The 12,317-nt window shown below is 40.6% G+C and overlaps 1 protein-coding gene across 2 annotated transcripts in view; it reads right to left on the bottom strand.

Annotated features, from left to right (window-relative positions):
• Positions 1–12,317, bottom strand: part of LOC110521990 (C-1-tetrahydrofolate synthase, cytoplasmic) — a 49,349-nt gene that overhangs the window by 16,860 nt on the left and 20,172 nt on the right. For both annotated transcript variants that reach the window (XM_036975521.1, XM_021600024.2), the window contains exons 12-21: positions 11,365–11,462; positions 10,798–10,971; positions 10,437–10,573; positions 9,944–9,990; positions 9,749–9,856; positions 6,512–6,586; positions 6,074–6,160; positions 4,372–4,506; positions 3,994–4,062; positions 376–487 (exon numbers count right to left, since the gene is read on the bottom strand). In XM_036975521.1, the coding sequence (XP_036831416.1) occupies positions 376–487; positions 3,994–4,062; positions 4,372–4,506; positions 6,074–6,160; positions 6,512–6,586; positions 9,749–9,856; positions 9,944–9,990; positions 10,437–10,573; positions 10,798–10,971; positions 11,365–11,462 (1,042 nt within the window). The remainder of the gene's footprint in view (positions 1–375; positions 488–3,993; positions 4,063–4,371; positions 4,507–6,073; positions 6,161–6,511; positions 6,587–9,748; positions 9,857–9,943; positions 9,991–10,436; positions 10,574–10,797; positions 10,972–11,364; positions 11,463–12,317) is intronic.

The following is a 12,317-nucleotide window of genomic DNA, read 5'->3' as shown; positions in this document are numbered from 1 at the left end:
ATTAAAACTGTCAAAAATAAACAAAAATAGCTTAATAGCAACAAAACAAATTCTCAAACAATAATTTTGTTAGGACTGTATGGGAGTGAGGGGTCTCATTGGAGGGGCCTAATGGGAGGGATATGTATGCTGAAACTAGCTGTTATTGGAAGAGAGGCTTGGAACTTTTGATGTCACCAAGCAAGCCAAAACTCCACCCATTCAAAACCTGCTGATTAGAAGGTCCTGTGTAAATTGTATTTTCAACCATCAGGAAGTAAAACTTGTATTTACACTTTTACAGTGTTAGTTTCATCATCTGTTTTACAATATGATACAAACACAGGAAAAACAATCATTTTGGCTGCACTAGGCTTTTAACAGCATTTTACTTACCGACAAACCCCTCTGGGCCCACCAGCTTTAAGGCGATCTGGTCAGCCAGGATGGACGAGTTGCCCTGGGCAATATCTGACAATGGACAGGTGTGAACAAACACAGGTGTCCCCTAGAGAGAGAGTGATAGAGAGAGAGATAGAGAGGTGGGGGGTGGGGGTGGAGAAGGGGAAGAGAGTCAATAGTAAAAAACCTAAGACACAGAACCTAACCCTCAATCATTTAGCAACAACAACTTTTATTAAGAATTTATGAAGCAATTGTTATCTGGGCCTCACGGCTGTATTCTCTCCCTCTATCCTTTCCTCTGTCGCTCCCTCTATCCTTCCATCTTCCTTTGTCTGTGTCCTACGTGCTTGTCAAGATAAACATACAGTTGCCTGGTGGATGTATACAGTACCAGTCAAACGTTGTGACACACCTACTCATTCAAGGGTTTCTTTATTTGTACTATTTTCTACATTGTAGAATAATAGTGAAGAAATCACAACTGTGGAATAACACAGATGGAATTAAAAAGTGTTAAACAAATCAATATATATTTATATTTGGGATTTTTCAAAATAGACACATTTTGCCTTGGTGACAGCTTTGCACACGCTTGGCATTCTCTCAACCAGCTTCACCTGGAATCCTTTTCCAACAATCTTGAAGGAGTTCCCACATATGCTGAGCACTTGTTGGCTGCTTTTCCTTCACTCTGCAGTCCAACTCATCCAACTCATCCCAAACCATCTCAATTGGGTTGACGTTGGGTATTGTGGTATTGTGGAGTCCAGGTCATCTGATGCAACGCTCCATCACTCTCCTTCTTGGTCAAATAGCCCTTACACTGGAGGTATGTTGAGTCATTGTCCTGTTGAAAAAAAATGATAGTACCACTAAGCCCAAACCAGATGAGATGGCGTATTGCTGTAGAATGCTGTGGTAACCATGCTGGTTAAGTGTGCCTTGAATTCTATATAAATCACTGACAGTGTCACCAGCAGCCCCACACCATAACACCTCATCCTCCATGCTTCACAGTGGGAAATATACAGTGCCTTGCGAAAGTATTCGGCCCCCTTGAACTTTGCGACCTTTTGCCACCTTTTGCCACACAGAAATGGAAGGAGTATCAGACCACTGCAAATCTACCAAAACCTGGCCGTCCCTCTAAACTTTCAGCTCATACAAGGAGAAGACTGATCAGAGATGCAGCCAAGAGGCCCATGATCACTCTGGATGAACTGCAGAGATCTACAGCGGAGGTGGTAGACTCTGTCCATAGGACAACGATCAGTTGTATATTACACAAATCTGGCCTTTATGGAAGAGTGGCAAGAAGAAAGCCATTTCTTAAAGATATCCATAAAAAGTGTCGTTTAAAGTTTGACACAAGCCACCTGGGAGACACACCAAACATGTTGAAGAAGGTGCTCTGGTCAGATGAAACCAAAATGGAACTTTTTGGCAACAATGCAAAACGTTATGTTTGACGTAAAAGCAACACAGCTCATCACCCTGAACACACCATCCCCACTGTCAAACATGGTGGTGGCAGCATCATGGTTTGGGCCTGCTTTTCTTCAGCAGGGACAGGGAAGATGTTTAAAATTGATGGGAAGATGGATGGAGCCAAATACAGGACCATTCTGGAAGAAAACCTGATGGAGTCTGCAAAAGACCTGAGACTGGGACGGAGATTTGTCTTCCAACAAGACAATGATCCAAAACATAAAGCAAAATCTACAATGGAATGGTTCAAAAATAAACATATCCAGGTGGCCAAGTCAAAGTCCAGACCTGAATCCAATCGAGAATCTGTGGAAAGAACTGAAAACTGCTGTTCACAAATGCTCTCCATCCAACCTCACTGAGCTCGAGCTGTTTTGCAAGGAGGAATGGGAAAAAATGTCAGTCTCTCAATGTGCAAAACTGATAGAGACATACCCCAAGCGACTTACAGCTGTAATCGCAGCAAAAGGTGGCGCTACAAAGTATTAACTTAAGGGGGCTGAATAATTTTGCAAGCCCAATTTTTCAGTTTTTGATTTGTTAAAAAAGTTTGAAATATCCAAAAAATGTCGTTCCACTTCATGAATGTGTCCCACTTGTTGTTGATTCTTCACAAAAAAATTAAGTTTTATATCTTTATGTTTGAAGCCTGAAATGTGGCAAAATGGCGCAAAGTTCAAGGGGGCCGAATACTTTCGCAAGGCACTGTACATGTGGAGATCATCCATTCACCTACTCTGCGTCTCACAAAGACACGGCGGAAGGACTCATCAGACCAAAGGACAGATTTCCACCGATCTAATGTACATTGTTCATGTTTCTTGGCCCAAGCAAGTCTCTTCTTATTGGTGTTCTTCAGTAGTGGTTTCTTTGCAGTAATTCAACCATGAGAAGGCCTGGTTCACGCAGTCTCCTCTGAACAGCTGATGTTGAGATGTGCCTGTTACTTGAACTCTGTGAAGCATTTATTTGGGCTGCAATTTCTGAGGCCGGTAACTCTAATGAACTCATTAGAGTTAACTCTGGGTCTTCCTTTCCTGTGGCGTTCCTCATGAGAGCCAGTTTCATCATGGAGCTTGATGCTTTTTGCAACTGCACTTGAAGAAACTTTCAAAGTTCTTGAAATGTTCCACATTGACTGACCTTCATGTCTTAAAGTAAGGATGGACTGTTGTTTCTCTTTGCTTATTTGAGCTGTTCTTGCCATAATATGGATGTGGTCTTTTATCAAATAGGGTCATCTTCTATATATCACCCCTACCTTGTCACAACACAGCTGAATGGCTCAAATGCATTAAGAAGGAAAGACATTTCACAAATTAACTTTTAAAAAGGCACACCTGTTCATTGAAATGCATTCCAGATGACTATGAAGCAGGTTGAGAGAATGCCAGGAGTGTGCAAAGCTGTAATCAAGGCAAAGTAATCTCAAATATAAAATATATTTTGATTTGTTTAACACTATTTCATAGTTTAGATGTCTTCACTATTATTGTACAATGTAGAAGATAATCCAAATAAAGAAAAACCCTGGAATGAGTATTTTATTAAATGTTTTACCTTCATTTAACCAGGCAAGTCAGTTAAGAACAAATTCTTATTTACAATGATGTCCTACACCATCCAAACCCGGATGGCGCTGGTCCAATTGTGCGCCGCCCTATGGGACTCCCAATCACGGCTGGTTGTGATAGAGCCTGGATTCAAACCAGGGTGTCTCTAGTGACTCCTCTAGCACTGAGATACAGTGCCTTAGACCGCTGCGCCACTCGGGAGCCCAAGTAGGGGGGCCCAAAGTGAAGCCGAAGCTCTGACGTCATCTATAGCATGTTACTGTATAGCCACTGCATTCCAATTTAGCCATTTATCATTGCCCAAATCTGTCATTTTGAACCTGTATATGGGTACGAGTGTAAAGTACTGTACTACGATACTCTTTAAAGAGGTAGGGATTCAGACGTTTTCAGAGGGACTCCACTGTCCTGACATTAAGGGAAAGCTTGTTCCACCACTGGGGTGCACACACACACACACACACACACACACACACACACAGAAGGCTTAAGGGTCTAATACGAAATATTAATCTCCTAGATCGGTCTGGGTCTCTGGGTCTCTTACCTCCACGGTCTGCATTAGACTGGGCTTCACAGCATCTCTCATCAATGTGGCCAGCACTCCACTAATACCCTGTTGGATGAACACAGCAAGAGACTCTAATAACATGTTATTCACTCAGAAACAATAAGAATAGCACTCGCTCCTGTTGCACACCATGATTGGAAATGATATAGAACAAGCGCCATAAGTGGACACACGTTCGTCCGCAAATCAATATCTGCACACTTGCTAACGCATATCGTAAACTCTTTCTCTTCTTTTCAAATACACACACACACACACACACACACACACACACACACACACACACACACACACACACACACACACACACACACACACACACACACACACACACACACACACACTCTCTCTGACCAGGTCCTCAGTTGTGACAGGCTTCCCCTTGCGGCTGTAGGCCACCACCATCCTGGCCAAGCGACGCGTCATGTCTCCCAGACTGGTACTGAGGGCCAACACCGCCATCATCTCACTGGCCACATATCCACTCAGCTGTTTGGAAGGTGTTTGGAACGAGTTTATTAGATAGATGTTATCATGTGTGTGTATAGTGAGTATGTTATCAAGCATATGTTATCATGTGTCTGTGCCAATGTTTGTGTTTCTTCACAGTCCCCACTGTTCCATATAGTGTATTTGTATCTGCTATTTAATTCTGATTCTACTGCTTGCATCAGTTACCTGATGTGGAATAGAGTTCCATGTTGTCATGGCTCTATGTAGTAGTGTGCTCCTCCCATAGTCTGATCTGAACTTGGGGACTGTGAAGAGACCTCTGGTTGCATTTCTTGTGGGGTATGAATGGGTCTCCGAGCTGTATGCTAGTATTTTAAACAGAAAGCTCGGTACCTTCAGCTTGTCAACACCTCTTACAAAAACAAGTAATGAGGAAGTCAATCTCTCTTCCACTTTCCATCTGACCACACTACTGAACAGTAGTCTAGGTGCGACAAATCCAGGGCCTGTAGGACCTGCCTTGTTGATAGTGTTGTTAAGATTGGCAGAGCAGCGCTTTACTATGGACAGACTTCTCCCCATCTTAGCTACTGTTGTATCAATATGTTTTGGCCATGACAGTTTACAATCCAGGTTTACTCCAAGCAGTTTAGTCACCTCATATTACTCAATTTCCACAATCATTATGAGATGTAGTTGAGGTTTAGGATTAAGTGAATGATTTGTCCCAAATACATTGGTATTAGTTTTAGAAATACTAATAACTAACTTATTGCTTGCTAACCATTCCGAAACTAACTGCAGCTCTTTGGTAAGTGTTGCAGTCATTTCAGTCGCTGTATTAGCTGATGTGTAAAGTGTTGAGTCATCCACATACATAGACACTCTGGCCTTACTCCAAGCCAGTGGCATGTCGTTAGTAAAGGGCCTAAACAGTTACCCTGGGGAATTCCTGATTCTATCTGGATTATGTTTGCGAGGCTTCCATTAAAGTACACCCTCTGTATTCTGTTAGACAAGTAACTCTTTATCCACATTATAGCAGGGGGTGTAAAGCCATCACACATATGTTTTTCCTGCAGCAGACTATGCTTGATAATGTAAAAAGCTGCAATGAAGTCTAACAACAGCCTCAATAATAATTTCATCATCAATTTCTCTCAGCCAATCGTCAGTCATTTGTGTGCCGTGCTTGTTGAGTGCCGTGCTTGTTGAGTGTCCTTCCCTGTATGCGTGCCGAAAGTCTGTTGTCAATTTGTTTACTGTGAAATAGCATTGTATCTGGTTAAACACATTTTTTTATAGCTTATCTCCGAATCCATTGATCTTTAGTCAAGCATGCTTATTCACAGTTTTAAGAGACATTCAGTATCTCTGTGTGTTACATTAAAAATGTCACGGTATACAGTCGCTGAAGGAAGAATACTTGTGAATGGATGTTTATGAGGGAATCATTAGTACTCCTCATGTAGCCTGGTCCCAGATCTGTTCATGTGTTCTTGTCAACTCCTATCATCATTGTCACGCAAATTCTCAAACAATAAGAGTTGTCAAGACAATATAAACAGATCTGGGACCAGGCTCCACCTCATAAGTGACATACCGTCTTGGTCTCTGGATCAATGTCCAAATGGATAAATCGGTATATCTCCTCTGGTTTCAGGGTTTCTGGTTTCTCTATACCCAGTCTCTACAAACACATCACAAGGCAAACAATCATCTGCAAGAATGAGAAGACCCCCCCCCCCCCCCAACAAAAAGAATGAGCCCTTTAAACATGTCCCCCCACGGCCCATTTGTCGGCTGCTATTCGTTTTAAACCCTACATTAAACCCTACATTTGATTTAAACTCTTTACATTAATTTCTACATTCACTATTCCTTCGTTGTTTTTTCGACAATGGTCTACACCCTTGACATTTTCTGTAAGTATTTTTCTTTGCAGAAATGGCCCCTTACACAAATTTGCTTTGAGATGTCTGCTTTAAAACAATACTTTGTAATAACCACATCAATAAAGAGAGGAAGATATTCTACTTGCCTTCAACCTATTGAGTTGGGACAGGGAGAACTTCCTGTGACCGTCCCTCAGTGGCACCAGCCAATCAAAGAGAGCCTGTACGGGCATGGTAAAATTAAATTGCACCCTGTTATGAATTACACACAACTTGATTAACAGCCATTCCTCTTCCAATATATTTTGGTTTTACAAATCTGCTACGCTCTCGAATCTACAGTGCCTTTAGTAAGTATTCACACCCCATGACATTTTCCAAAATTTGTTTTGCAGCGTGAGTGAAGGAGGCTTTGTTGCAAAATAGGAAGCCGATTCTAGATGTAATTTTGGATTGGAGATGCTTATTAATATGAGTCTGGAAGGAGAGTTTACAGTCTAGCCAGACAAATAAAATAAAATAAAATTGGTTAGCAGATGTTAATGTGAGTGTAGCGAAATGCTTGTGCTTCTAGTTCCGACCATGCAGTAATATCTAACAAGTAATCTTACCTAACAATTTCACAACAACTACCTTTCACACAGAAGTGTGAAGGAATGAAGAAGAATATGTACATAAAAATATATGGATGAGCGATGGCCGAACAGCGTAAGCCGGATGCAGTAGATGGTATAGAGTACAGTATATACATAAGATGAGAAATGTAGGGTATGTAAACATTATATAAAGTGGCATTGTTTAAAGTGGCTAGTGATACATTTACTACATCCAATTTTTTATTATTAAAGTGGCTAGAGATTTGAGTCAGTATGTTGGCAGCAGCCACTCAATGTTAGTGATGGCTGTTTAACAGTCTGATGGCCTTGAGATAGAAGCTGTTTTTCAGCCTCTTGGTCCCAGCTTTGATGCACCTGTACTGACCTCGCCTTCTGGATGATAGCGGGGAGAACAGGCAGTGGCTCGGGTGGTTGTTGTCCTTGATCATCTTTTTGGCCTTCCTGTGACATCGGGTGGTGTAGGTGTCCTGGAGAGCAGGTCATTTGCCCCCGTGATGCGTTGTGCAGACTTCACTACCCTCTGGAGAGCCTTACGGTTATGGGCTGAGCAGTTTCCGTACCAGGCGGTGATACAGCCCGACAGGATGCTCGCGATTGTGCATCTGTAAAGGTTTGTGTGTTTTTGGTGACAAGACGAATTTCTTCAGCCTCCTGAGGTTTAAGAGAAGCTGCTGTGCCTAGGTATTTGTAGTTGTCCACATATTCTAAGTCAGAACCGTCCAGAGTAGTGATGCTAGTCGGGCAGGCAGCAATTGGTTGAAGAGCACGCATTTAGTTTTACTAGCATTTCAAAGCAGTTGGAGGCCACGGAAGGAGTATGGCATTGAAGCTTGTTTGGAGGTTTGTTAACACAGTGTCCAAAGAAGGGCCAGATGCATACAGAATGGTGTCGTCTGTGTAGAGGTGAATCAAGGAATCACACGCAGCAAGAGCAACATCTTTGATATAATGTCAAAGTGGATCTTAGTTTTTTGAATTTGTACAAATGAATAATTCATTAAAACTGAAATGACTTGAGTCAATAAGTATTTAACCCCTTTGTTATGGCATGCCTAAAGAAGTACAGGAGTACAAATGTGCTTAACAAGTCACATAATAAGATGTATGGACTCACTCTGTGTGCAATATTAGTGGTAACATGATTTTTGAAATACTACTCATCTCTGTACCACAAAAACCAGGGAGGTTTTCCAAAGCTTCGCAAAAAAGGGCACCTATTGGTAGATGGGTGAAAATAAAAAAAGCAGACTGAATATCTTAAGTATGGTGACGTTATCAATTACACTTTGGATGGTGTATCAATACAATTCCTAACTCAGTTGCCAAAGACGAAGGAAACCACTCAGGGATTTCACCATGAGGCCAATGGTGACTTTAAAACAGTTACAGAGTTTAATGGCTGTGAGAGGAGTAATCTGAGGATGGATCAACAACATTATAGTTACTCTACAATACTAACCTAAAGGACAGAGTGAAAATAAGGAAGCCTGTACAGAATAACAGTTTTTTGAAACATGCATCCGGTTAGCAATAAGGCACTAAAGTAATGCTGCAAAAAAAAATTGCAAAGAAATTAAAAGAATGCCAAGAGCGTGCAAAGCTGTCATCAAGGAAATGTCACAACCTGACCATAGAGAGCCCTTGGTTCTCTATGGTGTAGTAGGTCAAGATGTGACTAGGGGATGTTCTAGTTCAATATCTCAATGTTGGGGTTTTGTATGGTTCCCAATTAGAGGCAGCTGATTTCGTTGCCTCTAATTGGTGATCATATTTAGGTAGCAATTCTTCCCACCTGTGTTTGTGTGATATTATTTGTGTTTGTGCTTGTAGCACCACTGAGGTTACGTTTCGTTGCTTGTTTATTGTTTTGTTTGAAAGTTTCACTCAAATAAAGATGTGGAACTCAACACAAGCTGCGCCTTGGTCTCGTCCTTATTACGAATGTGACAGGAAAAGGGTGGCTACTTTGAAGAATCTCAACTATAAAATATATTTTGATTTGTTTAATACTTTTTTGGTTACCACATGATTCCATATGTGTTATTTCATAGTTTTGATGTCTTCACTATTATTCTACAATGTCGAAAAGAGTAAAAAATAAAGCAAAACCCTGGAATGAGTAGGTGTTCGAAAACTTCTGACTGGTACTGTAAATTGGCTTACAAACGGCTATCTGGCAATGATCAACAACCAATTCGACAGAGCTAGAAGCATTTTGAGAAGAATAATGGGCAAACATTGTACAATCCAGGTATGCAAAGCTCTTAGAGACTTACCCCAAAACACTCACAGCTGTTATAGCTGCAAAAGGAGATTCTAACATGTATTGACTCAGGGGGTTGAATACTTATCTAATCAATATGTATTTTTCATTAAATTGTTTTAATTTGTATATATTTTTTTCCACTTTCACAAGACATATTGTGTGTGGATCATTGACAAAAAAAATATAATTAAATACATTTTAATCCCACGTTGTAACATAACAAAAGGTGTAAAAAGTTAAGAGGTGTGAATACTTTTGAAGACAATTTTATAATAAATTAAAACATTCCATAATGTATCCCTTTTGTTTTTAGTGTGAGTAATGTAAAGAGGCTTTTACATACAATTTTAAATAATGCAGTTTTGCAAGTTTTGGCTTGGAAGTAACAGAAAGCACACATACCACATACTTTCCTAGTAAACAAAGTAAAGAACAATTTAAATAGGTTTTGAAATAGAGAGACCAAATAATATTGGGACTAATATGATGTTTTTTATTACCTTATCTGACTGTGTTGACTCGCATAACACACGTGCATTGATAGTGTCCACCACCAGGCTACTGGCTGCCATGACAGCTTGTGTGTCACTGGTGAGGTGGAGACTGACCTGGAATCAGTAAGGTAGAACAGATTAAAAATAATGCACTCAAATGTGAACATTGATGTATCTAAAGGAGGAGTAGAAAGTGCTTACCTCTTCCATAGGAATGACTTGGCAATAACCACCTCCAACAGCACCACCTACATAGAAGTTATATTCAAACTACCGTTTTATAATTGTTTAAACATGTGTGTATAACTATCTTTACAAATAATGGAGTAATTATTAATAAATCATTTAACAAACAATTTACAAATCCATAAATAAAGCTTTATGAAAAGGGGTATACAGAGTACACTTTGAGTGCCGAAACTTAACTTGAGAAACACGTGGTCACGTTAAGTTTTGCATAAATAATGTGCTTTTTATATGTGGAAGACTTGTGCATGTGTATGAGACTACACAACAACAACTGAGTATGCTTTCTTGTGATTATTTTGATTCGTCAGTTAAAGGCTTGTGATTTGTCATAAATGAGTTGGATTAATATATTATTTTAAACAAATTAACAACTGGGTAATCCAGTGGCAAAATAATTTCAAAGACAGAAACACCAAGCAGTATGTTTTGTAAAAAAAAAACTCACCTTTGACCCCAAAGTTTGAGCCCCGGCTGGGTTGGCGCACACAGGCAAAACTGTTGACATGAAGGTGTGCCCCTAGGGCCTGTGCCAACCCCAGGGTGGTGGTTGTAGTTCCCTCACCCAGTGGTGTGGGTGTGATCCTGCAAGGAGGAAGTCAAAGAACTTGGCACAGATACGATGCTGTGCCATTTGCCATAAAACATTTGCCATTTCCGGGCACAGAGGCCATTTCCCATACAGGCTCATAATGAACTTTCTGTGCCAATGTTAATTGGTACACATACTGCATATCTGTATGTGATGTGACCTAGATTATTGCATACTGTCCCATTGGGCCCAGTCTTTCAAGTTTTACTACCCTTACCCTGTGACCACCAAATATTTCCCATTAGGCTGTGTCTTGAGGCGGTTCAAGGCCTCCAGACGAACTTTGGCTCGGGTCGTCCCGTAGGGCTCCACCTCCTCTGAGAAGAGGCCAACCTCCCGGGCCAGGCGGCCAATTGACTTTGGCGTGAAGGAGTGTGCGATCGCGGCGTCCCTGAAAAAGGTCACACTAGCTACAGCATGTAGAGAGCTTCTTTGATCTCATAAATGACATCATACTGATGTAGGCCTACAGTGATGCCAATTCTCCCCATTCTCTTTACTAATGTGGTTGTGTCCTTATGGCCACTACTGTTAGGACATGACCCTTACTTATTGTCAAACTGATAATGTAGGAGCAATATTAAAATATAACTCTATTGGCTGTATTGGCTGGCTGACTGACTGACTAAATGGCTGACTGATCGATTGATTTATCATTTAATTTACTGATTATCGCGGGGTCACCTATATGAAACATAAATCCATTTGAGATAAGCGTAAAAGGCACAACTGTGGCAAGTCCTCTAAATTGTGTGAAGATGTAGCAAGAATATCAAATCTATACCTGGGTTGAGGTTTCTGTGGCTTTAGCTTAGCGTAGGAAATGTTCCACTTTCCTGGCTGGTACGTCTTGAGAAAGCGCTTTGCACTCTGGACAGTGTTCTAGAAATGACAAAGAAAGAAAACACGAGATTAAATAGTTAACAGTTGTTGTTTTTATTTAACCGGGATAGCCCCCATTTTTTCAATTTTCGCCTAAATGACATACCCAAATCGAACTGCCTGTAGCTCAGGACCTGAAGCAAGGATATGCATATTCTTGGTACCATTTGAAAGGAAACACTTTGAAGTGAATTGAATGTGAATTGAATGTGAATTGAATGTAGGAGAATATAACACAATATATCTGGTTGAAGAAAATACAAAGAAAATAAACAACCAGTATTTTTTTACCACCATCTTTGAAATGCAATAGATAGCCATCACGCTGTTATAGCCATCACTCTGGTTGTAATAGTGTCCACAAGATGGCAGCAGTGTATGTGCAACGTTTCAGATGGATAACTTCAAGTATGACTGAACGTCGAGACTTTTAGTGTGAAGTCACCAGGTACATTTGGGCAAATCGCAAAGGAGACATTCACATTCATATTCCATTTTTATGCAAGAATATCGTCAAATCTGTATACTTGGACTTTGATTTAGCTTTCCCAGTATTAGTAGCCGTATAATAAGTTCCACATTTCCAAACTACTATTTAACTCTGAATATCTTTATGATTTTTGTCCCAATTGAAAAGGCATGCTGTCGTACAAGGTTGGAAACTTCATTTTACGATATATACATGGTTTCCCATATACATGATACTCCCATAAAACCCAGCTCATTGGCTATCTAGCTAGCTTTGTTTGACCCCGATTGGTGCTTATTTGACAAAGATACAGTCATTCAAGTGGTGACCGCCCGCGTCATTGGCGTGCCATGAAGACGTCGCTCTCTGACCAAATATGGAGTCCT

This window comes from Oncorhynchus mykiss, chromosome 4 (genome assembly GCF_013265735.2).
Source record: "Oncorhynchus mykiss isolate Arlee chromosome 4, USDA_OmykA_1.1, whole genome shotgun sequence".
Lineage (NCBI taxonomy): Eukaryota > Metazoa > Chordata > Actinopteri > Salmoniformes > Salmonidae > Oncorhynchus > Oncorhynchus mykiss.
Note: the sequence above shows the minus strand (reverse complement) of the source record. Positions and strands in the feature narration are given on the sequence as shown.